At 40.8% G+C, this 18,576-nt stretch overlaps 1 protein-coding gene across 12 annotated transcripts in view; it reads left to right on the top strand.

Moving 5' to 3' along the window:
* Positions 1-854: 854 nt before the first annotated feature.
* KDM6A (lysine demethylase 6A) overlaps positions 855-18,576 on the top strand; it is a 280,479-nt gene continuing 262,757 nt past the window's right edge. For 7 of the 12 annotated variants that reach the window (XM_049871259.1, XM_049871258.1, XM_049871254.1 and 4 more), the window contains exons 1-2: positions 856-1,428; positions 1,655-1,718. In XM_049871259.1, the coding sequence (XP_049727216.1) occupies positions 1,268-1,428; positions 1,655-1,718 (225 nt within the window). In that variant the 5' untranslated portion in view covers positions 856-1,267. Of the gene's footprint in view, positions 1,429-1,654; positions 1,719-18,576 lie in introns of all 12 variants that reach the window. The other 5 variants (XM_049871256.1, XM_049871250.1, XM_049871251.1 and 2 more) reach the window with 1 other exon arrangement.

Raw genomic sequence — 18,576 nt, 5'->3', positions numbered from 1 at the left:
ATACTATACTGATCTAGCGATAAACGCAGCACGAAAATTTGGCCCCGAAGTGCCAACAGACCTTCGGCGGTAGGGAGCCACGGTCAGCGAGCCAGACCCCGTGGGAAACTCATTTCCTCCGCCCTGGGTTGTAAGGGTGGAGGGTCAGGGGACCTTTCCCCCTTCACTTTCGGCGCGGGTGAGGGGAGAGGCCGCAAGCGCAGGCCTGGCCTAGGGCGGCGCCCAGGCCGCGGAGCGTGAGCCCGCAGCCACTGCCGGAGCTTGCTTTTCGCGGAGGCCATTATTTCCAGTGGTGCCAAAACTCTGCGCCTTCTTGAGGGCGGAGGTCTGGAACCGTGCGCCACCTCCCGGCCACGCTACCCTTACCAAGCCTTGTAGGGTTCGAGACCCTCGTAGTGCCAAATGGCAGAAGCCGGAGTCTGGAACCCCCCTCCCCCGCAATGAACTCCTGGGCAAGCAAAGGTCGTCCATGGCGTCCTCGCCCAGCGTCCGCCCTCGTAGGGCGGTGCTGGACCTCGCCCTTCCCCACTGCTCCCCTCCCCCCGCCCCCCCCCCCCCGAGCCCGCCGCGGCTCCCGAGGTGACACGGCCCGGACGCTCCATTCTCTGCCAGAGTGTATTTAACTAGCACAACCTAACACACTGCTTCCTCCCGGTGACACCCCTTCTTCCGACAGACGCGACTAGCAGCCAACCACCTGCCAGAGTTGGCGCCCGTACCCCTCCCCTGTCGGTTGCGGCCTCGGTGGCCGGGGCCTCAGCAGCTAGCAAGTTGAGTAGAGCCACGGCTGACGTGAGTCAACAAAGATCACGTGAGGTGAGCCGGTCACACCGATTGGCGGCGCCAACCGGGCGGGGAGGGGGGGTCACGGCGGCGGCGTGGGGTTTGCTCAGTGACACAATTACAACAACTTTGTGCTGGTGCCGGGGAAGTTTGTGTCTCCAACGAATCCCCTCCCCGTGCCCCTCAGCCCCGCGCACTCCGGCCATTCCCGCCGTCCTCGCCCGTGGCTGTCCCCCGTCCGCCCCCGCGATGTGACCCTACAGCTGAGCCGCCGCTGCTTGCCGACCCGGGGGCTCTGCAGCCCCTGCCACCGCCACTTTCGCCGCCGCTGCCGCGTTGGGATTTTTCGTCGCCGCAACCCGCGGCGGAGGAGGAGGCGGCGATAAAGTTGGTGTGCTGGTCCCGCGTGGAGATTGGGGGCGTCTTCGCGGGCCCTGGCTCGGGGGGGGTGTCGGCGTTGGAGTTGTGAATTTACTGCGTTTCCATGAAATCCTGCGGAGTGTCGCTCGCTACTGCCGCCGCTGCTGCCGCCGCTTTCGGTGATGAGGAAAAGAAAATGGCGGCGGGAAAAGCGAGCGGCGAGAGCGAGGAGGCGTCCCCCAGCCTGACAGCCGAGGAGAGGGAGGCGCTCGGCGGGCTGGACAGGTACGAGGCGCCTTCACCCGCCCGGCAGGCTCTGGTCGGGCTGGCGCCGCTCTTCCGGGAGGCCCGAGAGCGGCTTGCCTCCGGCGGCGGCGGGGCGGGCACCTCGGTTTGGCTCTTTCCTCGCCGCCGCTGCTGCCGCCGGCGCCGCTAGGGCCTCGGGCTCGGGAAGGGACGGGTCAGTGGCGTTCCTGGAGCATTAACGAGCCGCATGTCTCTCTCCCCACAGCCGCCTCTTTGGATTCGTGAGGTTTCATGAAGATGGCGCCAGGACGAAGGCCCTTCTGGTCAAGGTAAGGCAGCCGCGCGGGCCAGAGCACGGACGCGGTCTCCCCGGTCCGCGCCCAGCTCTCTTCGGGCTCCGCGGCCCCGCCGGCGCTCATTGTGGCGGCGAACGATGGCCGAGGGGCTTCCGGAAAACTGTTTCCTGCCTCTGCTTACCCCCCACCTCAGATACCTCGCTCGCTCCCTTGCGAAATCGCCTTCTCGTGTAGCTTGGGAAACCGAGGCGGCAGCGCTTTGGGGCCGGGCTCCACTGGGTCGACAAATTTTACGGCTTGTTGGGGGTAGGCCGTTGATCTCCGAGGTCCCTACTTAGGGTCAGGGGATCGTGAACGTGAGCAGATTTTTCCAAATTTCTGACTTATTTGCCTCTCACGATTTTTTATTCTTTTCGTTTAGGCAGGCTGTTCATGATGTCTGCTGTTACCCAAACGTTTTGGGCTTTATTATGTCTCTGCTCCCAAAAGGGGGAAGTTGCAGGTAGTTTAGGGTGGTGAAGAGTTTGCATTGGGCTGTTGACATGTATCTCGATTGGTATGTGTTTTACCTGAAGTTAGGTGGCTTGTTTACTTTTTGGATCTGGCTGCCACAGAAATACCGCAGTTATTTGTGAACGTATTTTCTTTCTAGAGCCTTGTTTCCTGTGTGTCTGACAGGGGAAACCGGGAGGATTCGGGGTGTAGTCTCTGTTTATTGTGTGGAAAGTTGTTGGCACTGTCATTTAGTTAAGTAATGGCTGCTCCTATCGGCCCAAGATGGCGGGACAGGGTGGGAGGAGAAAGTGAAGGGGGGGTTTGGGGGAGGGAGGAGAGGTAAACATGGAAATAAATAGTAGGGATGAATAGGCCTCTGCTTCGGAGTGTGTAGTTCTATAGTGTTTAATAAAAATTATCCAAGAATATTTGGAAATAGAATTGTTGTGCCTTCTCCATGCTTGGAAGCAACATTCATAAGCCTGGTGTAAATGCTTATCAACCTGTAGCACATTTAGTTACCCATCCGTAAGCTATTGAACAAAGGCTGGGAGTCTTAGTCTGTCTGCATCAGTTTGTATCTCCTGACCAAAATCTGGTTGAAATGGTATTTGTATGGTTTCTTCTTAATTGGGACCATGGAACTTGGAGTGTGTGCCATAGGTGTTGCAACCATTAGATATTTTCTTTCTAGCTGAAATCAGCAGCTTTGCATTTGACACCTAGCTTCATTGTTGAAATTTGAGTAGGAAGTTTGAAATGACTGAAGTGTAGTATTTTATTCTTAGGTTGTTTTTTTTGTTGTTGTTGTCCTGAATTTTGTTTGTAGTTTGGTTTAGGGGAGCTGCTAATTCTTTTTATCTGTAATTACATTTCTATTTGTATTTAAAAGTAACTGAATATAAGGGGGTTTGATTACAAATAATGGTCCCAAAACTGAACTGAGATAATCCTTTCCAGTAAGGCCAAGCCTTTGACCGATACAGAAAACAGGAATTAAACTTTGACTATGTAGGTATTAATTGGCTTCCTTAAAAATTATTGATGAAAAAAGGAACAGTGACCAGCTCTGGAATGATTTAAGCACCTGTCTTGAAAAAATTCTTCTTCTAGTACTTAATTTTATTTAAAAATTCTTGACTTCTGTCAAAGTTGTCATTTAGAAGATTAAACAAAAGATTTAAATTTTAAGAAGCATTCTTTTATTTTGAATGGTTATTGAAGCTTTAACGTGGGGTTGGTAAAAAAAGATCATTTGGAAAAGTTTGGCGAAATCTATTACTTTTGGTTATGATAATGAAGAAATACATGGAATATGATTTTTTTGTGGATAATTTGTAAAATGCTAGTTGACTTCATGTCTCAGAATGCACATATTCAGATGACTTCACGGTGGATGGTGCTTAACATTGGGTTTCAGGTTGTAACGTTGAAGCCGGCAGTTATTATGCACTATTGAGTTTAAATTTTAAGGAACTGAGCATTTTCAAATTTTTTTTATAAAGGTATGCATTACTTTTTTTAACGTTTGAATAGAGTTCCATTTTAAAATGAGAAACTGGCTAAGCTTCATTATGTTTTGAGGAAGAATTATAGCTTCATAAAATATGGAATAATTTGATTAACTACTAAGTATTTGTTGAGCTAAAGAAAAAAAAAATCTTCATTACTTGGACTCAATGCTAATGAAGTCCTACCTGCTTAGATCAAGACTTATTAGCCTTAACATTAAAGTAACTGTTCAAGTGCAATAAAACATTCTGGCGTATATGTGCAACCTCACGCAGTTCTTGGTTGCGTCCTTGTGTGCCTGAACATGCCAGTGAAATGTGTAATGTAAAGCTTGGCATTATATAACCTCTGTTTTTACTGTTTGCATTGGATTCTGGATAGAATGAATAAGCTGGAGTCCTTCTATAGGAATTATTAAATTATTTAGTTTTATCCATCTTTTTACTGTCCTGAGAAACAGTTTTTTTTTTGTGGAATGTTGAGCTCTGATGGTTTCAGAATTCTTATTCTCTCAAAGTCTTAAGAATAAGATTTGGCTTTTCTCTACCAGAGTATGTATGTTCAGGCTACTTACCTGTGGGCTATGATTTTTGTCATGCCACCCTCCGCATCCCCCCCCCAAAAGACAATTTTAGTCTTCACTTTGTATAAAAACTTTTTTCTTTTCTGACAGAAAGTTAGCTATTTGCTATGTGTTTTAGAAAAATTCTTGTTCCTATATATGTTATTGCATAAAAAAATATAACTCGACTTTGGAAAGCTTTAGAGGGTTTAAAACATTTAATAAATATCTTTTTTACACCCAGACATATATTCCTTTTCCAGGCATGAGCATACTTTATCCAAACCACTGATTTCTCTTGGTCTCTGAATGTTTTCGAAGATTCACTTATATTAGAGTCATTGAAAGAATTTTTGTTTGTAGAATTGCCATTTGATATACTGTGCTTGGGGTTTTTGGATTGAAAAATAGATCTGTAATATAGAATATTATTTTGTAATAATATCTTTAAAACGAGGATGTAAATGACTAGTAGTTGCTTCATCAGAGTTCTTGAAATATAGGGGGATATTGAGCACTTTGCTCTTTCAACTAATGCTGACCCATAATCTTTTGGTAATGTATTCAAGACTCTTTATTTTTTAATTAGTGTAGTTACTGAGAAGTAATTAAGAAGTGAAAAAGAAATTATGCTGATTTTTTTAGTGTACTTTTGAAAACCATTTGGATTAGTTTTGTTTTCATTAGGGTACGGATTTGAGTCAAAGTATAAAATAGTATAAACAGTACATAGTAATACTGTGAAGCATAATTATAGTAATAATATGCTAGAGGGCTGGGGGATCAGGGGAACTGTTGATGAAATACGTGGTGGTTGTTGTTAGATGCTGTCAAGTGGGTTCCGACTCATAGTGACCCTATGTACAACAAAAGGAAACACTGCCCAGTCCAGCGCCATCTTCACAGTGATTGCTGTGTTTGAGCCCATTGTTGCAGCCACTGTGTCAGCCTGTCTTGTCCATGGTATTCCTCTTTTTTTGCTGATCCTCTACCTTGCCAAGTATGATGTCCTTTTACAGGGACTCAAATACATAGCAGTCATTTATTTTGAAGTATTTTCATACCATTTTAAGTTTGTTCTTATTGGAACTTTTTTTTGGATAACTGTATATACCAGTAGAAAGATTATGTAGAATACTTAGAAGTTGTGGATTGTTTATCATTTAAAAATGTGTGTGCTTTTTTCCTAGAAGATATTAGTATTAAAAGAGTTGGCATTTTAAAATTTTTTCGCTAATGGGGTTAGTTTAAGATCCATTAAAGCATACATTTTCCTCAATTTCTGTTGTTTGCATGTAAATGGTGGGGGAAAATTATTAAGTCAATTTTAGAGGTGGCTTTTTTATACAGTTATATTTGAGTGTTGATGATGTTTAAAACTTTTTCATATTATGTGTTTTCTGTTTGCTGGCACTTAAAAAGGGATATACTGTTTCCAGGGCTGGTGGCGTAGTGGTTAAGAGCCACGGCTGCTAACCAAAAGGTCGGCAGTTCGAATCTACCAGGCGCCCCGTGGAAGCTCTGTGGGGCAGTTCTACTCTGTCCTATAGGGTTGCTATGAGTTGTAATCTACTCGACGGCAATGGGTTTGGTTTGGGTTTTTTTAAAGAAGGTTAGTGTTTGAGTTAAAAAATTAACCACAGAAATAATGTGATACATTGAAGGCAATGGGTTTTTTATTGTGTTTAAAAACTAGGTCTTTAATTCGATGTGTTTTAAAAATTAGTTTCTGGTTTGGAATGTTGTCATCTGAATAATTAGTCATTATTGCTTACTTGGACAAAGTCTCATGCGGTTACTACACAGGAAAGTATAGTAACTTTCCTAAAACTTTGGTATATTCCTGGTAATAAAGATACAGTAAGAAATTACAGAATATGTTTGCATTATTTAGGCACAAATTAGAACTGTAGGAATATAAACAGGTACTTTTTAAGTTCTGTTCCCCGCCCCCTACTGAGTAGCTCTTTTTGTAGAATCAATTACAAATTAAAATGACTAATAAATACAAATTCAGAGGGCTGCTCAAGAGGACAAAGTATTAGAGTGAAATGTGCAAAGACTTGGAGTTAGAAAACCAAAAGGGAAGAATATACTTGGCATTTCTCAAGCTGAAAGAACTAAAGAAAATACTCAGGCCTCGAGTTAAAATATTGAAAGTTTCTGTGGGCAAAAAATTGAATTCCGCTGGAAGCATCAAAAGAAGATGGAATGAATACACACAGTTACTATGCCAAAAAGGATTGGTCAGTGTTCAGCCATTTCAAGAGGTGTAGCATATGATCAAGAACTGATAGTACTGAAGAAAGTAGTCCAAGCTGCACTGAAGGCATTGGCAAAAAACAAACTTCCAGGAGTTGATGGGATACCAATTGAGATGTTTCAACAGATACAAGGCAGGAAGTGCTCACTCTTCATTGCCGAGAAATTTGGAAGACAGCTACCTGGTCAATCGACTGAAAGAGATCCATATTTGTGCCCATTCCAAAGAAGGGTGGTCCAACGGAATGTGGAAATTATCGGACAATGTCATTAATATCGCATGCAAATAAAATTTTCCTGAAGATAATTCAAAAACGGTTGCAGCACTGCATCAACAGGGAGCTGCCAGAAATTCAGGCCGGATTCAGAAGAGGACATGGAATGAGGAATATTATAGCTGATGTCAGGTGGATCTTGAATGAAAGCAGAGAATACCGGGAACGTGTTTGCCTGTGCTTATCGACTACGCAAAGGCACATTTGACTGTGTGGATCATAACAAATTATGGATAACGTTGGGAAGAATGGGATTCCAGAACACTTAATTGTGCTCATGAGGAATCTGTATACGGATTCAGAGGCAGTCATTAGAATAGAACAAGGGGATACTGCATGGTTTAAAGTCAGGAAAGGTATGCATCAGGGTTGTGCCCTTTTACCATACTTATTTGATCTGTATGCTGAGCAAATAATCTGAGAAACTGGACTATATGAAGAAGATCATGGCATCAGGATCGGAAGAAGACTCTTTAACAACCTGCAATACACAGATGACACAGCCTTGCTTGCTGAATGTGAAGAGGACTTGAAGCACTCACTGCTGAAGACCAAAGACCACAGCCTTCAATATGGATTACACCTCAACATAAAGAAAATAAAAATCCTCACAACTGGACAAGTAAGCAACATCATGATACCAGAAAACCAAACCCACTGTCCTTGAGTTGATACTGACTCACCGTGACCCTGTAGGACAGAGTAGAACTGCCCCATAGGGTTTCAAAGGCTGGAAATCTTTATGGAAGCAGACTGCCACATCTTTCTCCCGTGGAGTGGTTGTTGGGTTCCAACTGCCGACCTTTCTGTTAGCAGCTGAGCGCTTAGCCACTATACCACCAGGGCTCCCTGACATCATTATAAATGGAGAAAATATTTAAGTTGTCAAGGATTTCATTTTACTTGGATCCACAGTCAACGACCTTGGGAGCAGCAGTCAAGACATCAAAGGACATATTGCATTGGGCAAATCTGCTGCAAAAAATATAAATAATAATTTATGAAAAGACCTCCTCAAATTGTTAAAAAACAAAGATGTCTCCTTGAGGACTGAGGTACGCCTGACCTAAGCCATGGTATTTTTAATTGCCTCATATGCATGTGAAGCTGGATAGTGAATAAGGAAGACCGAAGAAGAATTGATGTCTTTGAGTTTTGCTGTTGGCAAAGAATATTTAATATAGTATGGACTACCAGAAGAACAAACACATCTGTCTTGGAAGAAGTACAACCAGAATACTCCTTAGAAGCAAGGATAGTGAGACTTTGTCTTACGTACTTTGGACATATTAGGAGGGACCAGTCCCTGGAGAAGGACATCGTAGTTGGTAGAGGGTCAGCAAAAAGAAGACCCTCAAGGAGATGGCTGCAACAATGGGCTCAAACATAGCAACGATTGTGAGAATGGCACAGAACCTGGCAGTGTTCCTTCTGTTTTACTTAGGGTCACTATGAGTTGGAGCCAACTCAATGGCACCTAACAACAACAACAGGGAGCATTTGACTGCCACCTCTAAATATAGGTTGTTGAGAAAAGCCGCCTGAGAGATCAATTTTGTGACTTAGGTGGTAAGTGTAGCGATGGGCCATGCACTTACCAAGTGAAGGTTAGTTGCTTGGCCAACTACAGCATAAAAAATATTTTTCTTAGATTGTAGAACTTTTAGTGTGTTTATACCGTACCAGTATTATTTTACAGATTTGAAAGGATTTTTAAGTTTATTGTTAGTTGAAATTCATTGTGCTGCTTTGAGCTCTTTGGCATTGATGTTGATGACTGATAACACTGCATTATTAATATTTTTGAAATGTGGTATTCAGAGAGCTAATGTATGTTAAGAAAACACCAGATTGTCTAAGAATTGAAATGGTGGTTAGGCTATATAGGACCCACATGTATGTATTTGCAGCCTAGTTAATTAATGGAGTTTATTTAATGAATGCATAATTGACAGTTTTATGTAGTTACATGGAGCGTCACGTAGAAACTGAGCAACAAATATTTGAATGTGCATGAAGTGCAAGTCTTTTGTGCAGGGGATATGAAGATAAGATAGATCCCTTGCTTGCATTGAGCTTACATTTCCCTAAGAAGCGTGAGGTAAGTTTAAGGATGACTAACACAGCAATATCAGTGGCAGAAGAAAAATGTGAAGTACTCTGAAATTGATGATAAAGGACAGTTTAACAAGTTAAAAGTTAGAACGGCTCTTATTAATGGTATGGGAATTGTTTCTCGATTGTGTTTCCTGGAGGTGGTGTTTCTTGATGTAGGTATTAGCATGCCATTTTTAATTTTGTTTAGGAAAACATGCTTTAAAAATGAGATTCTAGCTTTTAGCAGATGTGCAAAGGATGAGCTGCTGTGTTTTGTCCTTCCCTAATCACGTTTTTAGTAATACTTATCCTTGTAATGGTTTCTTAACTTGGGATCCTTGAATGAGTGTTCATGGGTCAATTTAATGAAGTCTGTGGCAGATTTGGATAGATACTCAAGAGGTAGTTAATAATAGTCATCTTGGAATACAAATACCTCTGGGATGAGGGGAAGAGAAGGAGATTTTAATCTTTTCACTTTATGGATTTTGTACTGTTTTATTTATTTTACCATGGACATTAAAAATAATACAGTAAGTACCCTGACTTTGAGTACATCAGAATATTATATTTTGGTTGACTAAAGATGGTTTTCAAACCACTATCAGACGTAGTTAGAAGAGATGTGTAAAGCAGGGCTCTGAACTGGTTCCTTCGGATTCAAATCCCTGCTGAGAATTTGCATTTCCACCCCAGATACACTGAATCAGAATCTACATTTTAACAAGATCTGCTGAGAATTTGCATTTCTACCGTAGATATACTGAATCGGACTATTTTAGCAATCTTGTTAAGAAGTAAATTCAGTTTCAGTATATCTGGGGCGGAAAAGCAAAATTCTCAGCAGGGGTTCAAACCGGTTTGGAGCCCTGGTGTGAAGGCTTTATTGTTGACTTGGGGTACTTCTGAATTTGGTGGTCTTTGAATGAGGATAGGCTGAATGAAGTAGAGATGTACACAATTAGGTCCTATTTCCTTGTGTTTTAAGTGGCTTTGTGATAGTCACCGCACTCATTGTTCATTCTCATCTTTAGCATCTATTTCATTGGTCACGTCACTTTGGGGCCTGATTTGGCATGGGTTGACCTTTAGGATCTAATTAAGATCTAAAACCTGGAAAGGTAGGCATATTCCCTTATTGAGGCATCTTTAGATATCTGAGCCAATTTGTGGGCTATTTGCCACTTTGTTATATAAGCTTTAATTTTTTTTCTCTTACCCCTTTCCTCCTTTTTTTCTGTTGTCTTTTCTTCTACATTGCTTAAACTATTGGTGTCATTGTGTTGTGAAGAAGTTGCTAACTGGAGTTATATTCTTTTTGTAATTTTGTCTGTGTTAGAATAAATAAAGATACTGCTACTAAGTTTATTCTCAGGGAGGAGATTGGACTTGTATAGTTAAGGGTATTATATAAGGTCGTCTAACTCATTTTAATTTAGAACAATGGAAGAAATAATTTTAAACAAAGGGTTGCTTTCAGACTGTAGATGTATTACATTATGTCCATAGATCCTTCTCTTTTTAAAAAAAGTTTATTAGTGAAAATTTATCGTATTTTCAAAAGTCGAGACAGTAAACCAATCAACCACCATCAGCTTTAACAATTTTCAGCTCATAGCCAGTCTTGTTTTATCTATGTCTTGCCCTTCCATTATTTCAAAGCAAATCTCAGACATCAGTCACATCATTTAATTCATAAATATTTCAGTTTTCTGTGAATGATAAAGACACATTTGAAACATAGCCGCATTGCCATTATTACAGGTAAAAATAATTTATTATCAAGTATCCACTGACCTTGTTTTTTTACCTTGATGGAAATTGAGAATTAGTTGCTTGGGAAATGAGAAGAAAGCAGATATTTAGCTGTTGAGCTATGTGATGGGAGTTTGTATTTTGATATTGTGGTAGGATTCTGCCAGTGAGAAAAGAGCTAATTTCTCTGAGAATTTTATGAATCTTAGTTGTGTGAGTCTGTCTGGATAGTTTATATATTTAGGGAAAATTTGTTTCCAAGATACAGTAGTTAAAATAAATGCTTTAAGTTTTTGAATTTTAAGTATCAGAATGAGAACTAGAAAAGCTTTTGCTTTGGTTGATTCATGAAACATTTTTGAACTTAGGTGGGTTAGGAATTGTGCCAGGTCCCGGGACAACATTAAGATATGGCCTCTGCCTTGCAGTCTGGGGAGAGACAGACAGATTGAGTGATTATATGATGTAGTTAAGTACAGTAAGAAAGGTATATGCAAAGTGCTATGAATGCTCAGTTGATGGTGCAATTAAAACATTTACAACAATTTATTATGGATAATTTAAAATATACACAGGTATTGATAGTTTAATGAACTCCCATCTTCAACAATTATCAACATTTGGGAGCAGTTAATTTTGACTGGAGAAGTGGTAAGGGAAAATGCACAAAGATACAGCATTTGGTCTTGATAATGAAACATGAGAAGTTTATCAGAAATAGCAAGAGGAAGAAGAGGGCAGAGAGTATGAAGTTAAATGGTGGTTGAGGAATTGTGAGTAGTCTGGTGTGGGTAGAGGGTAGGATGTCTCTGGGATTGGGAGGGTGTAACTGAATATGTGAAGGGCCCCATCATTGTAGGCAATAGGGAGTTTTGGGGCATCGTTGAATTCAGCTCTTTAATCAGGGGAAGTGACATGACGAGTAGGTGAGAAGGATACAGGAGCGGGTAGGAGGAGAGGTGGGGGTGGGAGGAATCTAGTTGTGAAGTATTGATGGTAGATAGTGATGCATGGATTTTGGAGTAGAATTCTGCTTCTACCACTTATTAAATGTTTTAATCATGGCAAAGTTATTTCATCTTGCAGAGGCTCAGTTTTCTCATCTGTAAAATGGAAGTAGTAATAGATTCCCTGCAGAATCTTGCATATTGTGTTAGAAATAAATACATGTAAAGTACATGGCATTAGGCCTGGCATGGAAGGTGCTCAGTACAAGGTAAATGTTACCATCTTGGAAAAGACAATTAAGTTTAAACTAAGACTGTGGTTTAGAAATGAGGAGCGAGATGGAGGCAGATTTGAGATTTCTTGGAACAGCCTAACATCACAGTACTTTGGCTTTCTTTCCTATCTCTGACCACATCTTAGTCTCCTTTGTAGGCTCATTTCCTTCTACCTACGCTTTAAATGTTGGGGTTTTCTAGGCCCTGTTCTAGGCTTTTGTTTCTCACTCTGTCTTCAACTTATATGTATACCTTGACTGCCTGCTTGACTCCTTGAGTATCTTGAAGGCACCCTAAACTGAACATATGCAAACTGAATTTATCATTATCTTTAATGTTCCTTATCTTAGTGAATGGCACTTACCATGACACATCCCAGAAACCTTGACTCCTTTTCTTAACCTATCAAGTCCCAGTAATCAAATCTTATCATTTCTACAGCTTAAATAAACCTCAAAAATCTGTTTCTCGCCATCCCCACTGCCACCATCCTAATTGCAGCCATAATCCTGTCTTTGACTTTTGAAATACCTTCCTCCAATTCATTTGAATAATTATGCTTGTGTATAGTACAAAATTGAAAAGTTATGTAAATGGTGCTACAGTGAAAAAATTTTCCTTTCACACCGTCTCCCAGTTACTTAGTTCCTGTTGCCAGAGGTAGCCTCTGATACAGCTTTATTGGGTATGTTTTCATATTTCAACACATACACAAGCATTTCTGGTTTTTTTTTACACACAAATGAGAATACTGTATACAAATTGTTAAAATGTTTTTGTTAATTTTCGTTTTTACTATATGAAAATAAGTAGTTTTTATGTTGAGCTGTCTTGAGTTTGAGAGTTCTGACATTCAAGTAGCGAGATGTTGGTGAGGGGATTGGTTTGGGTGATTTCTAAGTTATTTTGATTTCGAGTTTCTTTTTATACGTGGTATAAAAAACCAAAAACCTATTCTCTCTCATAGCAACCCTATAGGACGGAGCTGCCCCATAAGGTTTCCAAGGCTGTAAATCTTTACAGGAGCAGACTGCCACATCTTTCTCCCATGGAGCAGCTGGTGGGTTCAAACTGCCAACTTTTGGTTGGCAGCTGAGCACTTCAACCACTGTCCTACTAGGGCCCCTTATACAAGGTATGTTGTTGCTGTTGTTAGGTGCCGTTGAGTTGGTTTCGACTCATGGTGACCCTGTGTACAGCAGAACAAACCACTGTCTGGTCCTGCGCCATCCTCACAGTTGTTATGCTTGAGCCCATAGTTGAAGCCACTGTGTCAATCCATCTCATTGAGGGCTTTCCTCTTTTTCACTGACCCTCTACCTTACCAAGCATGATGTCCTTCTCCAGGGACTGACTGGTCCCTCCTGATAACATGTCAGAAGTATGTGAGATAAAGTCATGCCATCCTTGGTTACAAGTAGCACTCTGGCTATACTTCCTCCAAGACAGACTTGTTCATTCTTCTGGCGGTCCATGGTATATTCAATATTCTTCACCAAATTTTTCAGTGTGCAAAAAAGTCTTAATCGCAAATGTGTTCGTATGTGTTTTCCTAAGATAAACCAAAACCAAAAATCCACTGCCGTCGAGTCGATTTCCTAAGATAGTGGTTGCTTAATTTTATATGTTGTGAACTTTTAGTTGGAATAATTGGCAAATTTTAGCTTCTGTATTTTGGTTTTATTGGTGTCACTGATTACCAGGCTCCATGAATACTCATTTAAGTAACTAATTTGTTATCTGATTGTGTATAAAAGTAGTCATAGTCTCCACTTAATATCTTGTATTTTCAGGAGCCATTCACCTTCCTGATTTATTACTTAGTTTTTTCTTTTTTTTTATTACAGAGAAGGAAAAAGAGACAAATTTGCATTCGTGATTAATCGGAAAATGTATAGCCCTTAGTGTGATACTAACTTATTTCATAGCAGAATCTTTGTTTATAAATTTGACTGGTGGTGGGCTAGAACAATGGTACTTTATTTTTGCGGATTCATTAACCCTTTGAGGATCAATGTAGCTGTGTGTGTGTTGTATATGATTTCACAGAGTATAGGGGATCTTCTTGAAGCCCCACCATGAACTCCCAATATTTTCAGTTTGTCCAGTGTAGTTATTCTTGCATGGAGGCTCTAATGATTAGAGGATGTTTGGGAAGAAAGAAAAACTTTAGAATCACTGGATTTGGTTAGACTGAATTTTGCAGTGTTCTATGGCCACTTTACATATTCTCTCAAAAATCTCCTCTGTTGACCATAGGGGTTCCATCCTAGAGAACCTGTTGCTTTAAAGTGGAAAGATAGCTGTCAGCACATGCTTCATCAACATAGTTAAAGGCTTTAGTATTGTTTCCACAGCCTCAAACAAACAAAAAACCAAACCCACTGTTGTCAGTGGATTCTGACTCCTAGGTGCCCCATAGGGTTTCTAAGGTTGTAAATCTCTAAGGAAGCAGACTGCCACATCTTTCTCCTGTGCAGCTGCTGGTGGTTTTGAACTGCTGACCTTTTGGTTAGCAGTCGATCATTTAACGACTGGGCTACCAGGGCACCTTTTCCACACCCCAGGTGCTAAAAATGCTGGTTTGACTGGAAGACTGTGTGATATACAACAATGAATTAGAAATCAAAAGACCTGTGCCTGCTGCCTACTTTAGTCAAGCCACTTAATTTTTATGGTCCCCAGTTTCATAACCTGTTAAAAATGAAGGACTGGGAATTAGGAATTTCCAAGGTGACTATCTAGCACCAAAATTCTAGATGAGTGTTCATTTGAATTTTTAGGGTCAGTTTTTTAAAGATTTGATCTAGAAAGAAGAAACAATTGAACTTTGTTCTGGATCATAATTTTGATTTCAGCTGTAAGCCTTAAAGACTGGAAACTGAATGAATGCAGGCACACAGGGGAGCTGAGAGTTGTATATTTGTGTTAATTTAGTATGATAATCACTCAGATAGTTTTGCATTGATTTGAAAGTTGGTCCTATTACTGGTTAATATTTTGATTTCATCAGACATCTTATAATTGGATTGTTATTTCTTAGGTCAGATCTGAGGTTTCTATTTCTAGAAGATGGGTATAATGACTCTGTATACCTGTTTGCTACGAACTCGTGATGACTGGGCAAAATGAATTCTCATGTGAATTGTTAAAAAATGTCATATTGAATACTATTAGGTATTAGGCATAAGAATAGAAAGAATCATTTGGCATTAGTTGGGGTACTTTCTGGTCTATAGAATGTAAACTTTTATTGTTGGTGTTTGCTTTGTGTGTATATACACATATGATTATATATTCATTATAAGATCTGTTAAAAAAGGTTGATTTGGGGTTTGTAAGTTAATTTTTTTCTCCTATATGTAATTTTATTTATTTCGTTGTTGAGAATATACATAGCAAAACCAAATCCAAACCCATTGCCAACGAGTCAATTCCGACTCATAGTGACACTATAGGACAGTAGAACTGCCCCATAGAGTTTCCAGGGAGTGCTTGGTGATTCGAACTGCTGACCTTTTGGTTAGCAGTCGTGGTAGCTCTTAGCCACTATGCTACCAGGGTTTCCATACACGGCAAAACATACACCAATTCAGCAGTTCTTACTTGTGCCATTAAGTGGCATTGATTACATTCTTTGAGTTGTGTAACCATTCTCACCCACCTTTTCTGAGTGGTTCCTCCCCCTTTAACCTAAATTCACTGCTCCCTGAAGTTCTTATCTTTGGCGTTGCTGTTGTCCATTTGATCCCATACAGATCTTAAAAGAGTATAATGCTCAAGGCGGATGTTTTTTAGTAGTTACAGCTAAACTATTGTTTGGTTTTAAGAAGACTTCAGGGGATATTTTTGGTTTAAGGTTTAAAGTTTATTTCAGGCAGTAGTTCATTTAGCCTCCGTGACTCCAGGAAGTCTGGAGTCCATGAGAATTTGAAATTATGTTCTGCATTTCCCCCCTTTTCATCAGGATTCTTCTATGGACTCTTTGATCAAAATGTTCAGTAATGGTAGCTGGGCACCATCAAGTTCTTGTCTCCTGGAAAGGAGGCAGTTGTTCATGGAGGCAATTATGCACACATTCCATTTCCTTATTCTCTTCCAGACTCTCCTTCCTCTGTTGCTCCCATTGAATGGAGACCAGTTATTGTACCTTGAATGACTGCTTGCCAACTGTTAAGACCCTAGGCACTTCACATAAAACTAGAAGGTAGGACATAGGCACTAAACGTGTTACTAGGCCTTTTAACTGGGATGGCCCATGAAACTATGATCCTAAACTGCCAAATCAAGAAACCAAATCCCATGAGGTTTTTGGGTGTACATAAGCAGTTGTTTTAGGCGTCTAGTGCTGCTGTAACAGAAATACCGCAAGTGGATGGCTTTAACAAAGAGAAGTTTATTTTCTCACAGTAAAGTAGGCTAAAAGTCCAAATTCAGGGTGTCAGCTCCAAGGGAAGGCTTTCTGTCTCTGTTGGCTCTGGAGGAAGGTCCTTGTCCTCAATCTTCCCCTGGCCGAGGAGCTTCTCAGGTGCAGGGATCCCGTGTCCAAAGGACGCACTCTGCTCCTGGTGCTGCTTTCTTGGTGGTATGAGGTCCCCCTGTCTCTCTGCCTGCTTCTTTTATATCTCAAGAGATTGCCTCAAGACACAGTCCAATCCTATAGGTTGAGTCCTGCTTCACTAACACAACTGCAGCCCATCCTTCCTCATTAACATCACAGAGGCAGGATTTACAACATACAGGAAAATCACAATACTGCGAATCATAGCCCAGCCCCATTGATAGACACATTTTGAAAAAGGGGGACATAATTCAATCCATGGCAGCAGTCTCAGCAGTTACTCTTTTTTGGTCATTCTTGTAAACATATCCATCATACAGCTTTTGCCAGTTCAACTTTTTACAGGTGTACAATTTATTGACAACATTTCCAATAATTGACTGTGCAACCCTACCCTTAGTGTGATATTTCCATCACTGTCAACCCCCGCCACCCCATCCCACCCCTGGTAACCACTAATAAACTTCGTTCTCTATACATTTGCCTGTTCTTTTTATGTAAGTGAGGTCATACAATATTTGTCCTTTTGTGATTGACTTATTTCACTCAACATAATGTTTTTAAGCTCCATCCATATTGTAGCATGTATCAAGACTTCATTTCTCCTACTGGCTGAGTAATTCCATTGTATGTGTGTATACCATATTTTGTTTATTCATTTGTTGATGAGCATTTAGGTTGTTCCCACCTTTTGGCCATTGTGAATAGTGCTGCAGTGAACATTGGCGTACATGTCTCTGTTTGAATCTCTGCTTGAATTCCCACCATCAATGGATAAGGGTTCCAATTTCTCTGCATCTTTGCCAACATTTGTTATTTTCTTTTATTATTTTTTTGTTAACCATCCTAGTGGGAATGAAATGGCATCTCATTATGGTTTTGGTTTGCATCTCTGATGGCTTATGATGCTGAGCATCTTTTCTTGTGTTTGGTGGCCATTTGAATGTTCTCTTTGGTGAAATGTCTGTTCATAGAGTACAGGCATACCTCAGGTATTGCGGATTCGGTTCCAGACCACTGCAATAAAGCAAATACTGCGATACAGTGAGTCACACGAATGTTTTGGTTTCCCAATGCATATAAAAGCTATGTTTACACTATACTGTAGTCTATTAAGTGTCTAAAAACAACAATGTATGTACCTTAATTAAAAAATGACTTTATTGCTAAAAAATGTTAACTATCCCCTGAGCCTTCAGCTAGTTGTAATCTTTTGCTGGTGGAGGGTCTTGCTTCAGTGTTGATGGCTGCTGAATGATCAGGATGGTGGTTGCTGAAGGTTGTGGTGGCGATAGCATTGTACTCACAGTAGAAATTCTTTCAAAATTGGAGTCAGTTCTCTCAAACCTTGCTGTTGCTTTATCAACTAAGTTTATGTAATATCCTAAATCCTTTGTTGTCATTTCAACAATGTTTGCAGCATCTTCACCAGTAGTAGATTCCATCTCAAGAAACCACTTTCTTTGCTCCTCCGTAAGAAGCAACTCCTCATCCATTAAAGTTTTATCATGAGATTGTAGCAATTCAGTCACATCTTCAGGCTCTGCTTGTAATTCTAGGTCTCTTGGTATCTCCACCATATCTGCAGTTACTGCCTCCACTGAAGTTTTCAACTCCTCAAAGTCATCCATGAGGGTTGGAATCAGTTTCTTCCAAACTCCTGTTAATATTGATGTTTTGGACCTCTTTGCATGAATCACAAATGTTCTTAACAGTATCTAGAATGGTGAATCCTAGAAGGTTTTCAATTTGCTTTGCCCAGATCCATCAGAGAAATCACTATCTATGGCAGCTATAGCCTTACAAAATGTATTTCTTAAATAATAAGACTTGAAAGTTCGAATTACTCCTTGATCCGTGGGCTGCAGAATGAATGTTGTGTTAGCAGGCATGAAAGCAACATTAATCTCTTTGTATGTCTCCATCAGAGCTCTTGGGTGACCAGGTGCATTGTCAGTGAGCAAGCAGTAATGTTTTGAAAGGAATTTTTTTTCCTGAGCAGTAGGTCTCAACAGCGGGCTTAAAATATTAGTTAAACCATGTTGTAAACAGATGTGCTGTCATCCAGGCTTTGTTGTTCCATTTATAGAGCACAACCCATTGCTGTTGAATTGATTCCAACTCACGGTGACCTTGTAGGACAGAGTAG

The sequence above is a fragment of the Elephas maximus genome, chromosome X (assembly GCF_024166365.1).
Source record: "Elephas maximus indicus isolate mEleMax1 chromosome X, mEleMax1 primary haplotype, whole genome shotgun sequence".
In the NCBI taxonomy this organism is placed as follows: domain Eukaryota; kingdom Metazoa; phylum Chordata; class Mammalia; order Proboscidea; family Elephantidae; genus Elephas; species Elephas maximus.
This window is presented reverse-complemented; position numbering and strand designations above follow the sequence as displayed.